Genomic DNA, 27,648 nt, shown 5'->3' with positions numbered 1-27,648 from the left:
CGCGCGCCCAGGACTACCTGGCCACCCCTCCCCCTGCTCGGCTCCGCTGCCCTCCCGCCTCCCCCGCCCCCCACGCAGTAGCTCGCAGCCCACCCCTCGCAGCTTCCTTCTCCCCGCCCCCTCCCTCTCCAGGAGGTGGGGGGGGGCACGAACGAGCGCGGTGGCGTGGCCAATGGGCGCTCGGCTTACTCTGGCCTCTCCCCCGCGCGGCCGCCAATCGCGGCGGGCGGTGGTGGTAATATTGTGGAGTGGAGTTTGGATGCCGCCGCTGCCGCGGGCTGGAACGGCGCGGCCGCGGGGGCTGCCAGGGTATTTCGGGAAGGGGGCGTGAGGAGGCGGCGGCTGCGGCGGCGACGGCGGTGGCTGTGGCAGCGGCAGCGTGTGGAGGCAGCTGAGAGAAAGAGAAAGAAAGGAAAGAAGAGGGCGGGGGACTACTCAGAGGAGGAGGCGGGACCGACCAGGCTCCTCACCTCTCGGTAGCGGCGGCGGGCGGCCCGGGAGGCGGCACCGCCCCCTGCCCGCGGACTCCTCAGCGCAGCCGGCCGCCGACCTGCCGGCCCCTGGCAGCGGCCGAAGCTACGGGGGCGGAAGAGGTGGGCCGGGGCGGCGGTGGAGGCGACCGCCATGGCGTTCCTCAAACTCCGTGACCAGGTAAGTGAGGAGCAGCGGGGCGGGATCTCGCCGACCGGGGAAGAAGGAAGGGAGGGCAGCGGGTAAACGGTGTGGGCCGCTTGGGCGCCCACTCGGCTGGGTGGGTGCGAGGGAGGCGGGGTGCCGCCCCGGGGACTGGCGCGCGGAGGCCCGGCCGGGGATCGCGGGCTACCCGCCTGTCAGCGAAGCACCGGCCGGGTGAAGCCCACGTGCAGCTGGGGGGCTAGCCGCCGTCTCCGGTCGCCGCCGCGTGAGGGGCGGGTCCCACGCTGGTCGCCTAGGCGTCCGCGCCCGGCTCACTGCCGGGTATGCGCCTCCTCTCTCCTGCCAGGTGAGGCTCGGCCTAACAGGTGGCTTCCCGCTGCCGAGCGGGAGCGGTTCTGGCGGCCGTGACCTTAGGTCACGACCTTGCTCGCCTGTTTGCTTCGTCGAATAGTTCGAGGCACATTCTCTCGGGGTTAAAGGCGGTTGATTCTGCTTCGAGGGTATTCAACCTGCAAGTTCCCAGACTTGTTTTCTTTTGACATCTTGTGCACCATCTTGGTTACTTTTCTTGACTTAGGAAGAACTGGTCAAAAAATACCTGAAGTGCCGAAGAGAGTAGTGACTCTTTTGGACTGAAAGTAATTGTGTTTAGGGACGAAATCGCAACTATGTCAGAATGATTTGTACGTCTGAATACGTGGAAAGATGGATAACAAGGCTTTCAGGCGATGCAGACTTCCAAACATTTTATCTCTTCTTTAAGGAAAGGGAAATCAACGAGTGAAATTTACCGAGTGGCAGTAGACGTAATAGTGCTGAGAATTTATTTTTGTCATTTGGTCTTTTTGAACAGAAGATATTGGGCAGATTTGAAGGGGAAGTAACTTGCATATATTGGGAAACTATTCTTAAAGTGAGTACCCCTTTTGTAGAAACAATGGGGAAAAACTTGAGTTTTTAATATCGTCTCCTAGTGAATATTGTGCCTTAAATTCTGAATCTTGGTATCATCAATTCTCATAAGCGAATTTTATTTTGTTTATTTGATGTTTAAGCCGTTGGCTTAACTTGCGTATCATTAGTTATCAAGGTTTTAGCTGGTGTTAACATCCTCAGGAATGATACTTTTGAAAAACTACTGTTCAGTGAAGTTAATACATTTTATTTCAAATGATAGAACTGCATTGTTCAATATGATAGCCACTAGCCTGCATGTGGCAATTTAAATTTTAATAATTAAAATTAAATAAAAAGTTCACTTAGACTTGCTAGCAACAATTCAAGTGCTTGGTAACCACGTGTGGTTATTGACTATGGTATTGGACAGCACAAATACAGAACATTTTTATCAGAAAGTTCTGTGGGACATGACTGTTAAACAACAGGTAAAATGTAACTAATTCCTGCTAATTCCTGTATAGTCAACTCACGTTATACTCTTAAAGGTGTAAAACTCAAGATGTAGATTCTCTAATCTTTATCAATCTAATGGCACCTCATGCTTCCATAAGTCATAGTTGAGGTACTGATTGATTTTTGTTTTGTTTGTAGTCCTACACTTTTGAAAAAGTTATTTTTGCAATTTGGATCATAGTGTGCATTAGGAATTCTGTGAACTTTTTGGAGACCATCCCATTTTATTCACCATAAAGTTTAAGCAGAAACAAGATTATTGTTTCAGTTGGACATAAAATCCAATTGCACCTTTCTTTGCATTTGTGTATTTAGGAATTGCAGTTATAAAGCAATTGTGATGCTACTCCAATTTTATATAGTATCTTTTAATAGTCAGTGGTTGTGATGATATGTAAAATGTCACCTGTAAACTTAAGGATACTTGGGGCAAGTTAAGTGGCGTGGCTCAGAGGCGGAAGAATGTTGAAGTTTACATCTAAACTACTAAGCAATTGACTCATCTGGTCTCTCTTTTGGAAGACTTTGAGAAATGAGTTTGGTTTGCCTATTTCAAAGGGAATAGCTGCTTTTATTTTATTTTATTTTTTTTAAAGATTATTTATTTATGTATTTATTTGAAAGGGAGAGCACAGGAGAGGGAGAGGGAGAAGCAGAAGCAGACTCCCCCCCCCAAGCAGGGAGCCTGATGTGGGGCTCCATCCCAGGACCCTGGGATCCTGACCTGAGCCGAAGGCAGACGCTTAATGACTGCACCACCCAGGCACCCCAGGAATAGCTGCTTTTAGAAGTCATCTTGTGTGTTGCTATTTTATTGGCTATTAGAAATGATGATAAAAATGAAATGGAATACAGGTACTATCTTAACCTTTTCTATCTACTGGAAAAGCAGTTCAGCTAGATGAATTATTTTATCTGGAGAAAAGGAAGAAAAAATGTGGATAAATACACAGTTTTAAAGTTGGAAGGTTCTTGATGTAGCATTTAACTCAGTCCTTATTTACACTTGGAATCGGAAATAGTTCAGGCTACTTTTTTCTGTTACTGCCATATTCACCTTGTGTTTTGTTTTCTTTTAGTTCTGTAAATACAGCTAGAACCTATTAATGGGTAGGAATTGTTCTTTGTGCACTTAAGCATTAGGTGGGTTCTAGATGGTTTAAACATAAAATCAGTGAATAAATAAAGCAATTTGTTTTCATATCCAGTAAATAATCTGGATAAAACAGCTTTCCCCCTTTCTGTGGCAACACCTGATATGAGTTTTCATATTGAGTTTTCAGTTGGACATAAAATCTAATTACACCTTTGCATTCATGAATTGCAATTATGAAGTAATTGTCGTGCTTCTCTGGTTTTATATAGTATCTTAATACTCAATGTAGTGATAATATGTGAAATGTCACCTGTAAACTTGAGGATACATGGACAAGAACTCGGACTAGTGCACTGCTTTTTGTTAATAGATGAAAATAATTTTTAATTGTAAATGAGGTGAAAATAATTTGCTTTCTATTTGTAGGACAAGAAACATGAACTTTTCCCTCGATTTCCCCCCCCCCACATTAAAGTGTTTATACAGCATGAATCTCTGACAGTTGCAGGCTTTTATTTAAGAGGTATTTTGTGCAGATTTTTATCTTTGCATTTAATAAAAATGTAATTGTATATGATTACATTTAAATTTTAAAATTATATTTCTAGTTTTATTGAGATATTATTGACATATAACATGTAAGTATAAGGTATACAGTGTGATGATTTGATACATGCATATAAAGCAAAATGATTACCACAATAAGATTAGTTGACACTACCAGGGGTTCCTGGGTTGCTTAGTTGGTTAAGTGTCCGACTCTTGATTTTCGTCAGGTCCTGATGTGGGGCTCAATTGATTGAGCCCCACATCAGGCTCTGTGCTCAGCGCAGGGTCTTCTTGTCCCTCTCCCTCAGCTTCTGCCCCAGCTCACCTGCACGCAGGCTCCCTCTCTCTTTCTCTGTCTCTAAAATAAATAAATAAATAAAATCTTAAAAACGGTTAGTTGACACTACCATCCCCTCACGCAATTACTTTGTGTGTGTATAGATAACATTTAATATTTACTTTCTTAACAACTTGGAAGTGTATATATGTATAATACAGTATTGTTAATTATAGTTTGCCAGGCTGTACATTAGATCCCTGGAACTTGTAGCTGGAAATTTGTACCTTTTGGCCAATTGCATAATTACATTTTAATTTATCAGCAGTGATTCATAGTGTACCCTGATAAGAAGGAGAAGACTATTTGGTTAGGATGTGTAAGGTAACAGACTCACAAATGGGAAGCTAAATGGCAACTGGTACTTGGCTTTAGTATCTAGAAGACAGTAGGGAGTGATGGAGATCATGGCAGATAGGAGCAGGTACGTTAGTTGCTGCTTAGCTCCAGGACATTGTTGCTGTGCAGGTGTGCCTACTATTTTTAGAACTCCAGTTTTCTTTAGGAAGTTAGAGATCCAGATACTTATGAGAAATCTCTCTGTAAATACTGGCAAGTTAGTAGTTACCATTGATAAAAATTTAAAGCTGTAGTTTTACATAGGGGTTGGCAGGGGACCAGTTTGTAATCACAAGTTTAGCTCAGCTTCAGAAAACAAACTACAAAATAAGATTTCTATTTTATTTATTTTTTTAAGAGATTTATTTATTTGAGAGAGAGAGAGAGAGAGAGATCACACTTGAGTGGGAGGAGGCGCAGAGGGAAAGAATCTCAAGCAGACTCCCTGCTGAGCTCGACACAGGGCTCGATCTCACAATCCTGAGCCGAAATCAAGAGTCAGATGCCTAACCGATGGAGCCACCCCGATGCCCCAAGATTCCTATCTTAAAAGAACAGTTTTCTTTCAGATAAAATAGTCAAAATGGTCATAAACTTAAAAAAAATTGAGATATAATTTGTATACCATAAAAGTCATCTTTTAAAGTGTACAATTCAAGCCAAAGCAAACTTGAGAAAGAAGAACAAAGCTAGAGGTATCACAATCCCAGATTTCAAGATATACTGCAAAGTTGTAATAATCAAAACAGTGTGGTACTGGCACAAAAGTAGATGTATAGATTAATGGAATAGAATAGAGAGCCCAGAAATAAACACATGCTTATTTGGTCAATTAATGTATGACGAAGGAGGCAAGAATATATAATGGGGAAAAGACAATCTCTTCAATAAATGGTGGTGGAAAAACTAGATAACTACATGTAAAAGAAACTGGACCACTCTAACACAATACACAAAATAAACTCGATAAAGACCTAAATGTGAGACCTGAAACCATAAACTAGAAGAAAACAGGCTGTAGTATCTTTAACATTGACCTTGGCAGCATTTTTCTTAAATGTGTCTCTGCGAGCAAGGGAAACAAAAGCAAGAGTAAACAATTGGGATTACACCAAAACAGAAAGCTTTTGCACAATGAAGGAAACCATCAACGAAACAAAAAGGCAGCCTACTGAGTGGGAGAAGATATTTTCAAGTGATATATCTGGTAAGGAGTTAATATCTAAAATATATGAAGAACTTACACAACTCAGCACTGGTGGGGGTGATAATAATCTGATTAAAAAATGGACAGAGGACATTTTTCCAAATGCTCAACAACACTTATCGTCAGGGAAATACAAATCAAAAACAGGTGAGATATCAGCTAACACCTGTCAGAATGGCTAGACTCAAAAGGAAAAGAAATAACAGGTATTGGTGAGGATGTGGAGAAAAAGGAACCCTGGTGCACTCTTGGTGGGAATGCAAATTGGTGCAGCAACTGTGGGAAACAGTATAGAGGTTCCCCAAAAAATTAAAAATAGAAAAACCATAGCATCCAGTAATTCTACTGGATGTTTACGCAAAGAAAATGAAAACACTAATTCAAAAGGATATATGCACCCCTGTATTAATTGCAGCATTTACAATAGCCAAGATTTAGAAGCAACCTAAGTGTCTATCAGTAGATGGATAAAGATGTCTCTCACACACACACACACACACACACACACACACACACACACACACACACACACACACACACACACGGGAATATTAGCCATGAAAAAGAAGATCTTGCCATTTACTACAACATGGATATACCTTAGAGGGCATTATGCTAAGTAAAATAAGTCAGTAAAAGACAAATACCATATGTTTACATTTACATGTGAAATCTAAAAAAAACAAAAAATGCTGAGACAGTCCCATAAATAACTAGTGGTTGCCTGAGGGGAGAGGAGTGGGGGATGGGCAAACAGGGATGAAGGAAGGGGAATACAGGCTTCCAGTTATGGAATGAATAAATTACAGGGATTTTGTTTTGGCATAAGGAATATAGTCAGTGGTATTGTCATAGCAGTGTATGGTGACAGATGGTAGCTACACTTGTGATAATAGCATAATGAGTAGAGTTGTTGAATTGCTATGTTGTATACCTGAAACCCGTGTAACATTGTGTGTCAACTACACTTCAATTAAAAAAAAAATTATTCAGTAAAACCTCCAGAAAAGTGTGCAATTCAGTGGTTTTTGATATATTCACAAAGTTGTGCAACCATCACCACTATGTAATTCCAAAAATTTCTATCCGTTCAAAAAGCAATTAGCGGTCACTCCCCATTTCCCTCCCCCCCCCCCGCCCTAGTCCCTGGTGAGCACTAATCTACTCTCTGTCTCTATGAATTTGCCTATTCTGGATATTCATATAAATGGAATTCTACAGTATGTGACTTTTTATGTTTGACTTCTTTCACTTAGTGTAATCTTGTTAAGGTTTATCCATTCATGTAGCATGAATCAGTTAATCAGTTGGTCATAAACCTTATATCGTGTTTGAGTTTCTTCTAAAGAAAGTTCCTACACTTTTATGCTGTTTTATTGCTTCTTGTAGTGTGCAGATATATAATCTGGGATGTTTGTTCCTGTTTTCTGAGTTGGTTTTAAAACTGGAGTTAGACTGTTGGCAGTAGTACTAGAGGATAGTAGATTTTACATTTGGATTACTATTTTTGTGTAGAAGCTGTCTTTGTGTTCTCTTCTGGGTTAATGGTCATTAGGTAAGGATTCTTGATATGTTGGAAGTTTTTTTTTTTTTTTGGAACAGGGTTGGGCATATATCAATAAGTAGATAACGGATGAGAATAATTTGACTGCTATTTTGGGTAGTTAGTAAACTCTAACTTGATCAAGTATCCATTAAGGGTAGAGCATTATTTGACTTTCAGTAGAAAAACAACAGATGATCCTTGAAAAATCTTATAATTAGGAATACAGAATATACAAAATGCCTGAAAAACATTTATGCTCAGATATTCAAGTATTCTGTATTGAGTGTTCCCTTGCTTTGTGTTGGAGACTGGGCCACACAAGGGTACAGTAGTCACTACCTCTGTCCTTAAAAATTTTACTGGCTAGGAAAAGACAAAAGATAATAAATGCACAGTGTCTGATACACTTCATCTGAAAAGGTTTATAGAGGTTGAAGGAAAACGTATGGAGCATATTATTTGGAAATATACCTAACATAGTTAAAAAATAAGTGTGTCTTGTGTTTACTGATTTTTTTTTGATGCTTTGTATATACAGTGCAGAACATGGAAAAATGTAGAACATAAAAGATGTGTATAACATGCTTCAGAATTCAGAAAGGAATAGATGATCTGATTGTAGGCAGAGGGAAACTTTTGTGGCACGGGAATTATTTGAGGTTCACAGGAAGGATTTGTTGAAAGCAAACAGTTGTGCAGGAAAGCAACAAGAGAGGAATAGAAGGCAAGCCAAAAAAGGAGAATGATGTATCTATGCTGTAGTGAGGAGATAGACCTCATTGGTGTGTGTAGTTTCAGAGGATAGGAGATAGATTAGCTAATTAACAGTGACTACATTTTGAATTACTTTGAATATAAGGCTAGGAAGTTTGGACTTGATTAGAAGTGTTGGGAAGTTGTCATAGGTGGGTTTCTTAATCTAGGGTCTGTGAAGGGGTTTTTGGAGGAATGTGCATACATATACTTAAGAGGCTTCATAACTTCATTTAGATCCTCTGAGTCCATGACACCCAAAAGTTAAATAACCACTACATTGTAAGTTTTAGAAGAGTGAATTACAGAAGACAAACAGGAACACCCGAGACCAGTTAGGGGGCTACTGCTATAATTCAGAACATATGTAAAACATTTTAGTGCAAGTCAGGTACTTTAAGTACGAAGCAGAAGTTTGAATGGAAATGAGTACATCTTTAAAGGATCCTCATAGCTATATTAATGGCTCATTTAAGTGTACCACTAAGTGTCTTACATTTATATGACAGTTGACAGTTTTTTTGCTGGATAGTCCCACTAGGGTAAATTAAATATGAAAATACAATTAAACATTGATAATTCAAGTAGTTAGATTTGGGTTATATTAGGTTTTCTAGCATTTTATCTTATTTCCTCTTTATTTTCCAGTCTAATGTAAAATTTATATTTGGTGAATGCACTCTACCTGGGTTGAAGTGAGATGCTACTGGAGAAAGTTTTGTTCCTGGAGAGAATAGTTTGGGGTTAAGTCTTTTTGTTCTGGACATTGTATTCTGTGGACAATTCACATTAAACACACACAGTGATACTGAATCACAGAGTTATACAGTACTTCTCATTCAAAGCAAAAATTAGTGAAATCTTCAGTTTCTTAAACCAGTAATGTTTTAAAGTATAACAGTACATTGTACATAATGATTAAAGTTCTCAAGTACTTCAAGTTTAATTTCTGCTCCTACTCTCCAGTCCCAGTTCTTAGTTAAGTGATTTATCCACCTTCCTTATGTGATACTGATTTTTTTAAAAAAGGATTCTTCTGTGTGTATACTGATTGGCATGCAAAACTAAATCTGAATAGAATTACGACTCCCACAACTTTAGTGGAAAGTTCACTTTCGCCTAGTAAATTTAAATTCAAATTCTTAATTAGTGATGATTTACTTATTTATTTATTATAAACTTAAAGGTATATCTTTTCTACTCTTAAGGATTTGAGGCCACAGATAATGTTAAAACATACAGCATAGGACAGTTAAAATATTTAAAAAGGAAAATCAGGAAGCAGTTGCTTATGAAACATATACTTGTTCCAGAGCCTAGAGAGTTATTATGGTTCAGTACTACATTTAACTTTATTTTTGTTATCTAAGGTACAAACCGCCCCCCCCCCCCGCCCCGAAACTTTGTATCTTACAATAGGAAGTATAAATTAGTCTGGAGAGGCAGCCTTTTCTCTTGTATCAGTTTCTGGATTTAAAAATTTGATAGCTTTTTCTTTTTTAAAAGGCTTTGCTGTGACATAATTCACACACCAATTTAAGTTATACAGTCCAATGATTTTTAGTATTTCACAGAGCTGTGTAAGTATCACCTCAGTCAATTTTAGATCATTTTATAATGCTGAAAAGAAACCTCTTTACCCCTAAACTATCATTCCCCCACCCCATCACTCCTAGCCCTAAACAAGTGCTAATTTACTTTTTGTTTCTATATATTTGCCTATTTTATGTAGCATGTTTGCAAGGCTCATCTGTACTGTAGCATGTATCAGTATTTTTATTGCTGAGTAATATTACATTGAATCATACCACATTTTATCTAGGCATTCAACAGTTGATAGGCATTTGGATTATTTTCACTTTTTGGCTAGTACAAATAATGCTGCTACGAACAGTTGTGTACAAGTTTTTGTGTAGACATAAGTTTTCATTTCTCTTGGGTACTTAGGAGTGGACTAGTTGGGTCATATGGAAACTCTGTATTTAGCCTTAATTTTAAGGAACTGCCAATCCGTTTTCCAGAGTGGCTGTACCATTTTACATCCCCACTAGCAGTACACAAAAGTTCCGGTTTCTCCACATCTTCAATAACACTAACTATCTTTTATTCATTATTGTCATCCTGGTTGGTGTAAAGCGGTATGCCCTTGTGGTTTTGATTTGCATTTCCCGATGGCTAATGTTGAGCATCTTTTCATCAGATCTTTTGCACATTTTTAAAAATTGGGCTAGTTATCTTTTTATTATTGGGTTTTAGTGCTTTATATATTTTAGATACCAGTCCCTTATCAGATATGTGATTTGCAAAAAATATCCCCAATTTCTCCCATTTCTACTTTGTTACTATTCTTTGAAGGGCAAAACTTTTAATTATGGAGTACAATTTGTCAGTGATTTATAGAATTTTGACTAGGGTGCCTAGGTGGATAGGGCATGCAAGCAGAGGAGTTGACTTGAGGGTGAGATGAATTCAGTTTTGGATATATTGAGGTCCTAAGGGGACATTTGATTGGAAAAGTTGTTATAGGAGGCAGTTAAATGAGAGGCTGGGTTCAGAGAAAAGTGTTTTCGATGGTAATTGAGGTGAATGAGGTCTTTTAGTGAGAAAAGTTCATGGCCAAGGAGAATATAATGGGGAATATGGAATGGGTGGAGGAAAGGAAGCCTGTGAAGCTAACCAGAGTTAGGAAGAGAGCCAGGATAGACTACTATCACAGGCCAGAGGAGGGAAGAATTTCCCAAGTTCTACCTATATTGTGTTCTCCTAGGCACAAAGGCTCAATTTTTTCATCACCTTTTATTTAGCTTTCTTTTTATCTAGCACATTGTTACAAACTTTCCATGGAAATGTTTTTCATATTTTCCCCAATTTCTTTACTTCCTAAGCCAGTAATTCCTAAGTTGGGCATACATCAAAATCAGTTGGCCAGCTTTAATACAGGATTTTGGGGTCCTATTAGACATGCTGAATGAGGATAACCTTGGGTAGTGTCCCAGAATATCTGTATTTTAAAACCTCTTGAGGTAAAGAGTGGTTTGCTCTTCACCAAGCTTGTTTACTTTTTTCTTGGATCCCAACTAACTTATATTTTCCAGCCCCTCTTGCATTTGGGGATGGCCATATGATTGAGATCTGGCCATAGGAAATTAAGCAGAAGTGTTGAGTGTTTCTTCAGCCCTGGAAAATACAAACTTTCCTTGAACAATCCTCTCTTCTCTCTTCTCCTCTCTCCTGCTGGCTGGGTGTTGTCTGCCAAAAGCAACTTTGGAAATGATGGGTCCAAGAGAGCTGAACTTCTGTCAGCCTGGGTCATCTCCAGCCTCTTCATGCCCACAGCTGATCATTAACATGGATTTTTGGACTTCATGTAAGCATGAAATAAAAATAAACTATTATGTCACACTTTGGGATTTATCTATTATAATATCCATTGTTACTTTAATCAGTATAACTCCTTAGCTTATTATCCAAAATCTGTTTTGGGATCCATTGCCCTTGGTTTGTACTATTTTATATTTTAAAACTCATTTATATGGTAAGTTAGTCTTCAGCTGTTAACTTCCAGGCCTTACACATAAATACTGTGTTTTCTTTGTAAAAATTTTCATGGAAATTATTATAATTAACATCCTGATTATTATATAACAAACATTTGTATGCCTGCTACCTGCTGGTCCTCCATACTAGGGATATACATGTGTCTAAATCATGGTCTCTGTCTTCTAGTATGGGATAAGATGGAATTAGATAAGGGCCATTATCTTATGTGTGCTTTGAGAGCATCAGGGGAGAAATGGCTGATTGAACCCAGTGGTGGAGTTGGGGGTCCTTGAAGTTTATTTTAATGGGATTTTATTTACCCATGTTCATTTGTAATCTTGTTCTCTCTCCTCCTCGGTGGATGAGAGCCATATATAGCCTATATAAAATATTCTTTTAGAGGAGCAAAAAGTACAAGTGCATTTTGGTAGGTTTGTGTTACATGTGGGTATTTTGTTTGAGTGTATATTTTTTGTTAATTTCTACCACCAAGAAAGAAGAGAATGCTTTATTTAGGAGAACTGCAGATCTTAGTCCTGTTGCAGATTATCTTGTTAAACTTCTCCTTTTGTTAACTAAGGCGTTTTTTTGTTTCTTGTTTTGTTTTTAAATAAATACATGTTTTCCTTTTTAGGGGACTTTCTGATCAGAAATGGTGAAAATCAGAAAGAACGTACCTGCTGTTAGTATTGTTTTCTTATTAGTGTAAATTAGGAAGAAGGTAATTCAAACAGGACTTTGAAAGACTGTGTATGTGTGTGTTTGTAAATAGGTAAACAAGAGCCTTCTATTTTGACTAGTTCTCTGAATGGTGAGAGGCTTCCTCCACTTTTTGAAAGCTTATGCTAGTCAGTGTGTGTAGTTCCAGAGTGTCACACTGGGTCATGCCAAGAGTGAGGAGAGTGTCCCTGGGAGAACTAAAAAGAGCTAGGCAAGTGACAATCACATCCTGAAGAACAGGAGTTGAACTTGAGGGTTAAAAACAGCTGGCTTTTAAGGGATGTAAAAGCAAACTGTAGCACCAGGAGTGAGTAGTGGAGTTGAAACCAGGTGAATAGATTAGAATAGCAAGTGTAGTGTTTGTCAGGTAGATCCAATAAGTAGCCTAATCCAGGGAATAGGCAGGTAGTTAGAAACTAGCATGTCTGTGAGAGCTTGAATGATTCATATAGTGAAGATATCTGGAATTAAGAGACTTCAGTAGATGAGGCCAAGGGACTATAACCTTTCAGACCTTTTCATTTGATACTGTAGCAGGGACAGTGAGAAGGAACCTGATTGGAATATTTCCCAATTTAGAAACAAGAGGTGTAAATGAAATACAGTATAGGTGTACTATAGAAATGTTCTGGAAGATTGTGTATATGTTAAATAATGGCTAATCCACTCATTTAACAATGAGAAACTTCTCTGTTTTAATGACACTTGTGGTAAATTGTTTTAAATACAGAATTTATTAGTAAAACAAGTTGTCCTTCAGCTTATCTTTTACCATAAAGCTGAACTTCTATATATCACCTTCACTTAAGCTTAGATATACTGACTGCTTAACTATTATAGATGGTTGGTAACACATGGATTATTTTGGATGTCTTGGTGCATTACTGATTTTAGAAGCTTTTATGTTTTGGCTATGGAATTACTGCTTTTTTGAAATGTCACTAATCAACCTGTTTGTATTTTCTTTTCTACTAGCAATTTCTACTTTCTAAGACTTCTGTTGGACTGTAAGATTCTATTATGAAGTCACATGAACTTTATACCTGCTCACCTTGTAGTTTCTTCAGCATCTTGGAGCTACAGTTTTGAACATGGAATTTCTTTCCTCTGACCACAGCTTCTTTCATTACTGGTTCTCCCACTTCCTCACCCACAGTGAACCTGAGCTTTGCTGTGTTGGAACCTACTTTACCTAGTTTGCTAGGTACAGTTTAGCCACAAACTGGCCTCTTAAGAAGCCTTGATCTCCTGATTAGAGCAGTACTGGTTAGGGTAGTGTTTTCTGAAACATGGGACAATTTTTACTACTGGTGTTTTTCTTGAGACTTTTTGTGGGTGACCTGTCTACTTTGATTACCAGATGTTGACTGATACTTCCTGGCTTCCTGTCCAGACTCCTGAGTATAGCCCTGTATCCTGCTTCATTCTCACTTTCCTCAGGCCTATTCAGGAGTCTCCCAGCTCACTCTGTTGCAGCCTTTCCTGCTAACCATTCTGTAGGTTTCATGTTGTCCTCTTCAACACCCTATGTCTTCCCCTCAGCTGTCACCCATCTCTACCATCTTTCAGCTTTCATGTCTTTTCCACCTCCACCTGCTTTTTTTTAGTCCTTTTGACCCAACATCTTGAGCCTCAACTCCTATCTTACAGTCTCTTCCCGTTCATCTTAGTCTTCTGGCCTCTTGCAACTTGTCCATTTTCCTACTCCCACATCCTTCTCAGGCTGGACCCTTTCCTCAGCAAGCCTTGTTTCTCAGTGGGAACTTTCCCTGCAGTCCTTCCCTTAGTGCTGTTATGTCTCTGTGTTTTCTACTCCTGTCGTTACCCCCAACACTACCCTTTCAGCTTATAGCTCCGTTCTTTCCTTCAGCTTTGTCAGGCAAGAGAAGCAAATGACTTAAAGAAAAATGTTAAGTAAATAGTAGTGAATGTCACCATATATGCATATGGCAAACAATTATAATGAATTGAATGTCTGAATGGTAGAGTATGTACTTTTAATTCTGGCTCATTAATTTATCACCCCTGTGATTTTGGGCCAGTTACTTCACTTAAGTTTGAGTTTTCTCACTTAAAAAGGGAGATAATAGCATCTATCTCACAGATTTGCTGAATTAAATGAGATACATAGTTAGCACTTGCAAAATGGTAGCAATTATTGTACTGAAAACGACTTTGGCTTGAGAGATCTGGGCAGCTCTACCACTGTCTTACTGTGTGACCTTGGGCAAAGAAACTAAATCTGAGCCTGAGTTTGTTTGGTTGGTTGTTTTAACATCTTTTTTGAGATATAACTGACATACCACAAAATATACCCATTTAAAATATACAAAGCAGTATTGTTATTGTTGTTGTTTAAGTAAATTTACAGGATTGTGCAGCTATCACTACAGTCTAATATTTTTTTACATTTTTGTCACCTCAGAAAGAAGCCCCTGTACCCAGCAGCCACCCCATTCCTCTTAAGTCCCCCTCCCCTGGTCCACCTTTCCCTCAGCCTTAGGCAGCCACTAATCTCCTTTCTGTTTCTATGCATTTGCTTATTCTGGACATTTCATATAAATGAAGTCATAAAATATGTAATCTTTTATGACTGGCTTCTTTCCTTACAAGGTTTTAGAGTTTCATTCATACTGTAGTATGTATCAGAACTTCATTTCTTTTTATTGCTATAGTGGGTTGTTTCTACTTTCTGAATAAAATAAAATGGGCATGGGGATATCTTCATTGAATTTTGAGAATTGTGAGAATGTTGATAAAGTGTCTAGTACGTAGTAGTTGCTCAATAAATGATCACTTACCCAAACAATTTAAACTCCTGTATTCCCTTGACTTTCTCAGTCAACCTATGGATTACTTCTACAATATTTATTCTCTTGTTTCAGCTCTGGGACCACTGAAAAATTGGTGAAGGAAGTAATGAAACCAAGTTGAATATACTCCAGTTTTCTGATGTCTAACTTCAGTTGCACCTTCAAGGCTATTTAATCCTTACCATTCCTTTTCTGTATCCATTAATATTTAATTTCTGCCTTCTCCATTTTAACATGTAGTTGTGTCTCCTAATTTACTATCTACCCATGTAAGCTTTCTTATTGATCTCCTTTCTTATGCAAATCATTTATTTCTACACTTTGCTTTTTTTCCCTCTTTTTCTTATTTTGACTGAGAGAAATGAATATACTTTTTTCCTTCTCAGAGCTTTTTTCTGCTGTAATCCTAATCATACCTTCATCTGAGATTTAGATATATTATTTCTTATTTTTATTTTTTCATATTTTTGCACTTCTCTCACTGCTCTCACACATTGTTAAATATATTGGTGTCTGGATGGACACTACCTATTAATCAAGATTCTAATACTCAGAGTGGGCAAGACAAGGTAAGCAACACCCACTGTAGGATTCACCCTTAACAAGGCTTATTTCTATTTGGGTATGCCATATATTGTTTTACAATATAACTTTTAAAATATTGCTTACTTGAGTGTAAAGTAGTAAATCAAGGTCATTTGAGTTGAATTTTTTTTTATTACAATAGTGAAAACATTTTCCTTTTCATTGTCCTGTGTTAAGTCTGAGTATATGTAATTTTTTTTAAAAAAGAATTTATTTATTTGACAGAGAGAACACATGCAGGGGGAGCAGCAGGCAGAGGGAGAGGGAGAAGCAGGCTCTCTACTGAGCAGGGAGCCTGATGTGGGGCTTGATCCCAGGACCCCAGAATCATGACCTGAGCCTAAGGCAGCCACTCAACCGACTGAGCCACCCATGCGCCCCTATATGTAATATTTTTTAAAAAATGTATCCTTTTATTATTATCCCGGGAGACAGAAATCTGACCCACCCTTTAGGTAGCCTTCTCTCTGAACCACATTGATTCTAAAATGTGCTGAGTTTGTATAGTTCTCATTGGTTCCACATTCCTATGTCCACCGTGTCAGAAAATCTTCCTTTTTACCCAATTCAGTTCTCTCCAGCTATAATTCAGTCATTCTGTGTTGTATTGTCTACAATAAGGATCCTGTATAGGTGATCAACCTTTCAAGCTGGATTCAGGGAGCTGGCAATTGGTTAGACCAGTGGCTCCTTTTTCCTCTTTAACAGTTTATTAAGGTATAATTTACATACTATAAAATTCATCTGTTTTAAGAGCACAATTCAGTCATTTTAATAAATTTAAGGAGTTTTGCACTCAGCGCCACATTCCAGTTTTAGAACATTTCCATCACCCAAAAAGGTACCTATTTTGGAAAAACTTCAGTTCTCCTCCTGTGTATTGCTCCCTTATTGTCACACTAACTACCATGCTCATCACACTTCTACACCTGACGGGTGTCCTACAGTTCAACTCAGTTTTGACACCGTTGACCTGGCAGTAGCATCAGATCCCATAGCTTAAGGGCTTAGTCCTACAAGACTGTCCCCCCACCTTTCCCTACAGATTCCAGTCGCAGATCCAGGTGCTTCTGACTGACTGGCTGTAAATCAGAAGTTCCCAAATAATTTGCTGGAGTGGCTCACAGAACTCGAAGAAACATTTTATAAACTGGATTACTGGTTTAGTACAAAAGAATATAACTAAGTAATAGCCAAATGGAAGAGATGCATAGGGCAAGGTATGTAAGATGGGACATGGAGCCTCCATGCTCTTTGGGTTCGCCACTTTCCCCAAATCTTCATGTGTTCACCAACCTAGAAGCTCTTTGAACCCCATCCTTTTGGGTTTTTTGTGGAGGCTTCATTACATAGGCACAATTGGTTAAATCATTGATCATTGGTGATTAAACTGAATTTCCAGCCCCTCTCCCCTCCCCAGAAGTCAGGGGTAATGGTGGGGATGAGGGTGGGACTGAAAGTTTCAACCCTCTGATCACCTTGGTTGGTTATCTTTAGGCAGTTTCCAAAAGTTACCTCATTGACATAACAAAAGACACTTATGGCTCACATCATAGGAAATTCCAAAAATTTTAGGAGCTCTGTGCCAGAAAAGGGGGATGAACACCAAATATATATTTCTTATTAAAAATCACAGTATCTCAATACTTCATACCCATTTTGCAGTCACTCCTCATTCCACCTTCAGCCCCAGGCAATAACTGACTAGTAGTCTGTCTCCATGATGTAGCTTTTTTAAACATTTTATATAAATGAATCATATGTTCAGTTTTGTCTGACATCTTTCATTTTAGGTTCATCCATATTGTAGCATGTATATTAATTCTTCATTGCTGACTAGTAATCCATTGTATGGCTATACCACAATATTTTGTTTATCCATTCACCAGTTAGAAATTTGAATTCTGATTTCTGGCTATTACGAATAAAGTTGTGATGACTATTCATATTTTAAATCTTTGTATAAACATGTTTTAATTTCTTTGGGGAAGATTCATAGAAGTGGAATTGCTGGTCATGTTGTAAGCTTATGTTTAATGTTTTAAGAACAGTCAAACTAATCCCTATTGCGTATTGCTGGATTTGGCTTGCTAATATTTTGTTGAGAGTTTTTATATCTTTATTGTTTGGTATGATGGTAATGTTGACCTCATAAAATGAATTAAGAAGTGTTCTCTTTTTTTTAGAAGAGTTTGTGAGGTTTTAGTATTATTTCTTCTTTAAATATTTGATAGAATTTAGCTGTGAAGCTATGTAGGCAAGGACTTTTCTTTGTGGTAAGCTTTTAAATTACTAATTTAGTTTCTTCACTTGTTACAGGTCTATCCAGATTTTTTATTTTCTTTTGAGTTTTGTTAATTTGTGTCTTTTAGGGAATTTGTTCATTTTATCTAACTTGTTGGCATAAAGATGTTCATAGTATTCCTTTATAAAACTTTTAATTTCTCTGAGGCTGATAATGATGTATCTCTTTTCATTCCTGATTTTGGTAATTTGTCTTCATTCTTTTTTTCCTGGTGAATCTTTTCAAAAAACCAATTTTTGGTTTTGATTTTTCTCTATTTTTCTTTTTTCTATGGTATTGATTCCCCTCTAATATTAATAATTTATTTCCTTCTGCTTACTTTGGGTTTAGTTTGCCTTTTTTTTTTTTACTTAAGATGGAAGCTTACTCAAGGTCTAGGATATTATGTGCAGCTATAAATTTCCCTTTAAGCACTGTGTTAGCTGTCCTATAAGTTTTGATGTGTTTTGTTTTCATTCAGCTTGGAATATTCTAAGTTCTCTTGAGATTTTGTTTTTGACCCATAGGTCATTTAGAAGTGTCTTTGGTATCTAGACGTTTGTAGATTTCCCAATTTCTTTTTCTAATTTAATTTCATTGTGATTGAGGAACATTTTTTATATTCTTTGTATCATTTCATTTCTTCCCCCCCAACATTTTTTAAACTTTTTTTTGTTTTGATTTGTTTTTTTAATTCATTTGAGAGGGGGAGAGAGAGAGAGCGTCAATGAGGGCGGGGGGGGGGGAGTCAGAGGGAGAGGGAGAAGCGGACTCCCCATTGAGCAGGGAGCCCAGTGCAGGGCTCCATCTCAGGACCCTGGGATCATGACCTGAGCTGAAGGCAGACGCTTAACCAACTGCGCCACCCAGGCATCCCTCCCGCATTTTTAAAAAAGATTTTATTTATATGAGAGAGAGCAAGAGAGAGAAAGAGCAAGCACATGAGCAGGGGGGAGGGGCAGAGGAAGAAGCAGCAGCAGACTCCTCACTAAGCATAGAGTCTGACATGGGGTCCCAGGTCCCTGAGATCATGACCTGAGCCAGTCAGATGCTTAACCTACTGAGCTACCCAGGCACTCCTTCCCCAAATTTTTATTACAATTTAACTCAAGAAATTCAACATTGTAATTTTAATTATAATCCACACCAGAATAATGAGTAAGATATGTATTATACTTTAAAAAAAAAGTTCTATTTTTCAAGTATAGGTGACCTATAGTGTTTTATTAATTTCAGGTATACAGCATGGTGATTTAACAGTACCGTACATAACTCAGTGCTCACCATGTTAAGTGTGGTCACCATCTGTTACCATACAACATTATTACAGTGTTACTGACTATATTCCCTATATGTATTTTTCATCTCCGTGACTTCTTTTATGACTGGAAGTTTGTACTTCTTAATCCTTTTCACCGATTTTGCCCATCCCCCCATTCCCTTTGCCTTTGGCATTCACCAATTCTCTGTGTTCATGAAATCTATTTCTGTTTTTTGTTTGACATTCCACATATAATGAAATTATAGTATTTGTCTTTCTCTGTTTTATTTCATTTAGCATAACACACTCTAGGTCCAATCCGTGTTGTTGCAAATGACAAGATATTCTTTTTTATGGCTAATATTCCAGTTTGTGTATATACCACATCTTCTTTATCCTTTCTTCTGTCAGTGGACACTTAGGTTATTTCCATATGTTGGCTATTATAAAGCAGCAATAAACACAGGGGTGCATATTTCTTTTCAGATTAGTGTTTTAATTTTGGGGGGGTAAATAACCAGTAATGGAATCCTATGGTATTTCTGTTTTAATTCTTTCAGGAACCTCCATCCTCTTTTCCACGTGGCTGCATCAATTTGCATTTCTACCAGTAATGCATGAGGGTTCCCTTTTTTCCACATCCTTGCCAACACTTGCTATTTCTTGTCTTTTTGATACTAGCCATTCTGACTGGTATGAGATGATATCTCAGTGTGGTTTTAATTTTCATTTCAGTTCTTTTAATTTGAGATTTGTTTTATGGCCTAGCATATGGTGTATCGTAGAGAATATTCTGTGCATGCTTGAAAGGAATGTGAATTCTGTTGCTGTGTAGAATAACAACTGAAATTCTAAAACAAACAAACAAACAACTGTTGCTGGGTTGAGTCTTATGGAAGCCTTAGGTGTCAGTGGAGGTCAGGTTGGTTAGTAGTGTTGTTTAAATTCAGTGTTGTTGATGATTTCCTGTTTACTTTGTTCTATCCATTATTGAGGGGGGTATTGAAGTCTCTTATTAATGTTTAATTGTCTTTTTCCCCCCTTCATTTCTTTCATTTATTGCTTCCCTTATTTTGGGTTGTTTTGTTAGGTATGTTTATATTCGTTATATCTTCCTGTTGAATTGATGCTTTTAATACCCCTCTTTGTTTTAAGTAATTTTTTTTCTTACTTAAAGTCCATTTTGTCAGATATTTATGGAGCTACTTCAGTTCTCTGATGTTATTGTTTACATGTTATATCTTTTTCCATCCTTTCAACCTGTTTGTGCCTTTGAATTTAAAGTGTCTCTTGCAGATAGCATATGGTTGGGTATTGCCTTTTTATCCAGTCCAACAAATATGTCTCTTTAATCGACTCTTTAATCCTCTCCTGTTTGATACTATTTTTGAAACAGTTGGGTTTACATCTCCCATTTGCTTTTTGGTTTTTGTATATCTCATGTCTTTTTTGTTCCTCTGTTCCTCTTTTATTACCTTGTGTATTTTCTTTTTACCATTTACATTTTTTTGACTTTTTGAGATTATACATTTTTTTATTTTTTTTAAAGATTTTATTTATTTGACACAGAGAGAGCAACAGCGAGAGAGGGAACACAAGCAGGAGGAGTGGAAGAGGGAGAAACAGGCTTCCTGCGTAACAGGGAGCCGGATGCGGGGCTCGATCCCAGGACCCTGGGATCATGACCTGAGCTGAAGGCAGACGTTTAATGACTGAGCCACCCAGGTGCCCCAAGATTATACATTTCTTAGTGTTTGTTCTAGGGACTACAGTATCCATCAGACTTTATCACGGTCTACTTCAGATTGATACTAATAATACTCCAGTAGAGCTCCATTTCCTTCACTGTCCTTTGTGCTATTATTTTTACATATATTTTGTTCATTTATATAAAAAACCCAGCAGTACAGCGTTTTAATTATTGCTTTAAACAGTGTATGTCTTTTATTTTTTTATTTTTATTTTTTGACAATGTATGTCTTTCTGTTTTTTTGAGGGAGAGTATGTGCACGTGTGAGGAGGGGGGTTGGGGAGGGAGGGGCAGTGGGAGAGGGAGAGAGAGAATCTTAAGCAGGCTCCATGCCCAGCACAGAGCCGACTTGGGGCTCAGTCTCACAACCCTGATATCATGACCTGAGCCAAAATTAAGAGTCAATGCTTAATTGACTGAGCCATCCAGGTGCCCCAACAATGTATGTCTTTTAAAGAAGAGAAGGAAGGAGAAGGATATTCAGTCGTTTGTATTAACCAACGTGTTTACCATTTCCAGTCCCTGTTTCTTCTTGTGGATTTGAGTTACCTTCTGGTGTCATCATTTCCTTCCTCCAGTGTAGCTTCATTCCCTCTTTCCTTTATGTGCTCTTATTGTATATATTACATCTTTCTATGTTATAAGTTTAACAGTACAATTTTATAATTGTTTTATGCAATTACCTTTTCAAATCAAGGGAAGAGGAAAAAATTTATTTCTCTCTCTCTCTTTTTTTGGAGGTTTTATTTATTTGACAGAATACAAGCAGGGGAGTGGCAGGCAGAGGGAGAGGGAGAAGCAGGCTCGCTGCAGAACAGGGGAAGCCCGATTTGGGACTCAATCCCAGGACCCCGGCATCATGACCTGAGCCGAAGACAGTTGCTTAACCAGCTGAGCCACCCAGGCGCCCTATTTATCTCTTTATTGTCATTTTTCCATTATCTTTAATTATCTTTGTCAGTGTTATTTTTTCATATGGATTCCAGTCACTTCTTTTCATCCTGAATAACTTCCTTTAGTATTTGGCTTACATCTATATCTTTCAAAGAATACATGTTAGGATTAGTGGGCCCCCTCTCATCTTTTCATTTGGGAATTCATATGCCTTATGATCTTACACACTGGTATTAGTTGATTGAGGGTTGAGAAGGGTTGGCAGGAGATTGGGCTGGGGGAAAGTGTGGAGGGGCCGATTCCTAGAGTATCAAGTGTTCTAAGCTATGGGATTTAAACCTTAGAACTGTGGGGAGCAACCGTTGGAAGATTTTTATGTAGTGTTCTTTCATCAGATTTGAGCCTTGGGGAAAGGACTTTGCAAAGACTGAGTTCTAAATGCTTTTTTAGAGATGGCAGTGACAAACCGCAGGCTCTGAAAGGAAGGTAAATCTGCTTTTTTCTCTGGAATTCCTTCTTCATTCTTTTGAGCAGTTAAAAGCTGTTTATATCCAAGTAACTACTTCCTTGCAGGCATAAAATATTTATGGATTTGTGACAGAGTGATACATAGTTTATAGAGTGGAAACCATGCCAGTGCCCTGTGAAGTTTGTGAAACAACAGTTTGAAAACCACTGTTACAGGATGAACAGATTGCTTACTGTTTGTGTATATGGAATGGAGTGTATATTGAAATATATAAACATCTTGGGGCATCTGACCTTTTTTTTCTCTTTTTATTCTTAAAGGCTGGGTGTACATAAGCCATACCTTTTACCTTTTACTCATTTTGATATGTCAGAGAAGTGTTTGATCTTTTTCTTATTGGGTACTCAGAAGCTTTTTTTTTTTTAACCGTAGAAAGAATATCACCCCCACACACACATACTCTCTCACACAAGCTATATTTTATGGTTTTCTTTTATACTTGTTAGGAAAAATTAAAGAGCAGAAAACTTATTAATTCTAGTTCATGCTACCAGTTCTTTACAGAAGTATAAAATGAAAAGAAAAATATGTCCCCATCTCCAGTCTTGTCAAATTCTGTTGGAAACTGTCCATGTGATTGTCAACCTGTCAATGTTTTCACCTTTGAGTAATTTCTGTGGGAGATGACCTTGTTCCTGGACTACTCTCACTGAATTCCTGCAGTTTTATGAATGCAGGAGGTTTTTTTCCCTCATTAAATCATTAAATGATTTTCCTCATAAAATCATTCAAGTCTACAATTTTTTTTAAAGATTATTTATTTATTTGACAGAGAGAAACACAGCTAGAGAGGGAACACAAGCAGGGGGAGTGGGAGAGGGGGAGGGAGAAGCAGGCTCCTGGCGAGCAGGGAGCCCGATGCGGGACTCGATCCCAGGACCCCGGGATCATGACCTGAGCTGAAGGGAGACGCTTAACGACTGAGCCACCCAGGTGCCCCTCAAGTTTACGATTTTCAAGAGTTTAACATAGTGTTTTCACTAAACTAATGGAAGTTAGAATTGAAACTATGTGGAAACCTATTTAGTCTTGAGCTTAAAATTTCCCAAAGATTAAGGGCCACAGTTTTGCCCAGGACCATCACATAACAAGGAGTTTAGGCATATAATTATGTCACAAGCTTTCTAAATACTAGCATGCAAAAATAACATTTTTACCTAGCACATTCAAATTTTGATAATATCTCTACTAATATTGTTGAGAATGCAGGAGATTGGTCCCATTATACTGTTTGATTTCCCCATGGCACTTTCTGAAGTAATTCTATTTATTTGTTTACATTTCATGGTCTTTCTCTCTCTACTGGAATGTAAACTCAAAGAGGGTAAGAATCATATCTTATTTAATATGGTATCCCCATCACCTGTAATAATGCTTTGCATCTGATGGGCATTCAGATAATTGCTAGATAATAAATTCTGACTAGGTGTATCTGAAATGGGATGCTGGTATTATATTTTTAAAGAGAAGCATCTCCAGTTATTTTGAAGTATACTCCCAAAGTTGAGAAACAGTAGCCTGTCTTCCTTCCCTGATGTTCAGTAATGTGCATAAGGTACAGAAAATATGTATGTATCTTTACTGAAATATCATTGCTAGAGGTTTCCTTCACTCTTGAAATTGGAAACCTGTGACTGAGTCCCCTAGAAGGAAGAATTTAGTTCAGTACTATTTTCCAAATATTATTTACAGGTAAGACTCAGAATGGACAGTTGCTTTCCATCATCAAATAGTTAAGTTTAGGAAGGTGAAAAGATAGAGCTAAAATGGAATTTATTCCTTTTTTTTTTAAATGGGGAAAAAGAAGGCAAGGACAGGTTTCCTAGATGATTTTTCTCTAAAATAGTTATTCTCAGTGACATGGTGGGGGTATTTTACAATGACTGGAGACATTTTTGATTGTTAAAACTGGGGAGAGGGAAAGGATACTATTGGCATCTGTTGGATAGAGGCCAAGGTACAGCTAAATGTCCTACAATGAACAGGACATCCACCCCCAACAAAGAATCATCTGAAATGTCAGTATTGCAGAGGTTGAGAAGCTGTTCTCTTAACAGGCTGCTTGGAGAAAGCATTGATAGTTAACTTGGAGTTGGCGTACACCTACACATACACACCAGGTTTTGGCCCTGGGCAAAACTGAATGTCTTGTGTAGAGAAAACTTTAGGTGTGGAATTGGCTTTTATATATGTAGGAGTTTGCTTGTAACTAACCTTGTTTGGGAGGTCCCTGAGACCACTCTCAGGTTCAGTAATTTGCTACTCAGAACTCAGCAACGATTTTATATTCATGGCAATGATTTATTACAGTGAAAGGGTATAGATTAAAACCGGGAATGGGAAAAGGCCCATAGAGCAGAGTCCAGGAGAGTTCAGATAAAAACTTGCAGTTGTTCTCTCTCAGTGGAGTTACGTAGACAGTGCTTATTTCTCCTAGCAACAACCTACGTGGAGTATTGCCAACTAGGAGTATTGCCACTCCATCTGAGCCTTGTGGTCCAGGGATTTTATTGAGGGTCAGTCACATAGTCTCCAAACCCTTAAGAGGTCAAGCTGATACTGCATGGCCAAAAGCCTTTACCATAAATCACATTATTAGACTATTTGTTGTGGCTCTAGGTTCCCAGGTAAACAGACACTTTTGCCAAACAGGACATTTCAAGAGCTTAGAGGTTACCTTCTAGAAGCTGGGGAAAAGCCAAACCTTTCTTTGCAAGGTTAAGCCTTTACTGTACACATTGGGCCTGCTGGTTTTTTCTTTCTTTAGAAACTGCCATCTGAGTGATTCTTAGAGGCTAGTTTAGGATGTTCTGTTATTGATAGCTTGTACCCAAATCTTGTATCTTAGAGACCTGTTGGTACAAATAAATCAGTGGTTCTCAAATGTGCTTTATAAACCTCTGGGAATCTGTGAGATCAAAACTGTTCTCATAATAACAGTAAAATATTCTATGCCCCTTTACTTTGTTAACATTTGCACTAATGGTACAAAAGTGATGCTAAGTAAAACTGCTGATACCTTTTTAGGAATCTCAGCAGTGGCACTAGACTAGTAGTTTGTATCCTTTACTGCCATGCACTCGCATTTAAAAAAAAAAAGTGCCCATTTCCCTTAATGTTTTTAAGTATAAATTTTATTATGCTGACTCTTGCATTCGTATGATAAAATGGGTATGTACTGCACAGGAAAAGCACTTTTGGGATGGAGTTGCCATCTGAATTAGGCAATTTTTTTCATGAAAAACTTTTTACTTGAAAAAGCAACTGACAAACTATGGTTTTTCAGACTTGGGTATTTGGCAAATATTTTCTTGAAAAGGAACAAAGCCAACTTGTCATTTCAAGGAAAGCAGCTCTCAGTATTTGTTACCTTTGATAAAATTTAAGCTTTCCAGAAAGAAATCAGATTTTGAGAAAATCTGTGTCATTTACCTTGAGCTTAGCAGCATCACAATACTTAAAAGACTTCTTATCCTATTGGTAATGACTTTTTTGATATTGTATATAATGAAATGTGTGATGGTTTGGAAGACGTGAATAACTCCATGAACCAGTATTTTCTTAAGAACTGATTCATGATCTTATAAAAACATTCTTGGGTAAAAGATACATTCAAAGTGCATGGATTTCAATGTCAAAAAGTATGAAGAGTTTATTGATACAGTTTTATATTTCACATTTTAACTAGCCTTTGAGAGATACCATTTGACAGGTTTTGATGTAGTATCAAAGGAAGATATCCACAATTATCTGAAAAGGCTTTTAAAATATGCTATTTTCTGTCTAGTTATGAGTACAGATTTTTTTCATATACTTGAATCAGGATAATTTATCATAGCAGATTGAGTGCAGAAGCAGCTATGAGACTCCAGCTATTTTCTATTAAGTTAGTCCTTAAAGTGATTTGTAAAAATGTAAAACAGTGCCAATCCTCCCACTAATTTTTAAAACTTGTTTTCATAAAATTATTTATATTGATAGGTACTATATTAAGTGAATTAAAATAAATATTTTAACAACTTCTCAGTTTTAATTTTGAGTATAATAGACATCAACATAAATAACCATCACAAACAAAACTCTATGGGGCCCTCAACAATTTAAAAGTGTGAAGGGGTCCTGAGGCCAAAATTTTTTTGAACACATGGCTTCCTGACATTCATCCCACAGATATTGTCGAACCTAAGTTTGTGTCTCTTATAGGATTATGCTACCACAGGCTGGAAGATTTAAATTCCTTGGGCTTCAATGGAAAATTCTGGTTTTTTATTTCGATCTGAGTATATTTTTAATATATAAAATACTTAGAATTTATGGTGGTTAAGTTTTGACTGTGTATGGCTAAAATACTATTTCTAGATCAGATGAGTGGAGAATTATATCTGGAAGAATGACAAAAAGAATTGCAGGAAATGGTAAATTATTTTCTAAAAGTTTCTTAGGCAAATGATTGTAGAAAGAGCATTACCACATGAGAGTCTTAGAGAAACAATATAAGGGTTAGCAGACAATTTACATACCCATAAAAGGGGTTATGATAGGATCATTTTAATTATTGACACGCACTATAGCTTTATCTAACCCTAGAGAAATAATAGGTTTTCTGTTTTTTTAACCTTTTTTTTTTTTTTTTTTTTTTTAGATTTTATTTATCTGTGAGAAGAGGGCACAAGCGGCAGGCAGAGGGAGAAGCAGGCTCCCCACTGATCAAGGAGCCTGATGCGGGACTTGATCCCAGGACCCTGGGATCATGACCTGAGCCAGAGGCAGACACTTAACTGACTGAGCCACCCAGGCATCCCTGTTAAGCTGATTTTGTATATACAGTTTTTTTTTATATGTAGCTCTAGTCCATAGTGGGTTTATGACCCCTAGTCACTTCATAGCAGGGGTTAAGAACTAGAATATTAGGAAAAAACCATAATCTGTTTTTTTCTCAAGTCCTAGTACAAATAATTCTTAGCATTGATATTTGTATACTTGGAGGTTTTTCACTAGTTGAATGTGAGGAAGTTCTATCTTTAAAAAATCTTGCCTTTCTAATCACCAGTGTACTTTTTGGGAAACATTTAATTAGATACAGTTATCTTTTTAAATTCCATGTTAACTCTTTCTTTTATACTCTCCACTGTTCTCATTTTAGATCAAATGATTTAAACTTACATTTCCTATTCTATCTAAACAGAGACATGAGATATTTAGGGTCACAGGTCTTCATAAATCTTGTGTGTGTGTGATAGAATCCATGAGAATACTGTTTTACCTCAGATGTTAAAAAAAACTATTCTAAAATTAAAAATACATATTATCCTGGTATGCCTGGGTGGCTCAGTCAGTTGGGCATCCAACTTTTAGATTTCAGCTCAGGTCATGGTCTCAAGGTCATGGGATTAAGC

General features: G+C 37.8%; 1 protein-coding gene across 1 annotated transcript in view; it reads left to right on the top strand.

Moving 5' to 3' along the window:
* The first annotated feature begins 259 nt into the window (after positions 1–259).
* The window catches only part of ANKRD28 (ankyrin repeat domain 28), a 193,984-nt gene continuing 166,595 nt past the window's right edge, over positions 260–27,648 (top strand). The window contains exon 1 of the mRNA XM_028099161.2: positions 260–651. Coding sequence (XP_027954962.1) covers positions 625–651 — 27 coding nt within the window. The 5' untranslated portion in view covers positions 260–624. The remainder of the gene's footprint in view (positions 652–27,648) is intronic.

Source organism: Eumetopias jubatus, unplaced genomic scaffold (genome assembly GCF_037043125.1).
Source record: "Eumetopias jubatus isolate StellerSeaLion01/CBP00866 unplaced genomic scaffold, mEumJub1_p1.0 scaffold_1, whole genome shotgun sequence".
Taxonomy (NCBI): domain Eukaryota; kingdom Metazoa; phylum Chordata; class Mammalia; order Carnivora; family Otariidae; genus Eumetopias; species Eumetopias jubatus.
The sequence above is the reverse complement of the archived record's forward strand: the minus strand, read 5'-3'. Positions and strand labels throughout refer to the sequence as shown.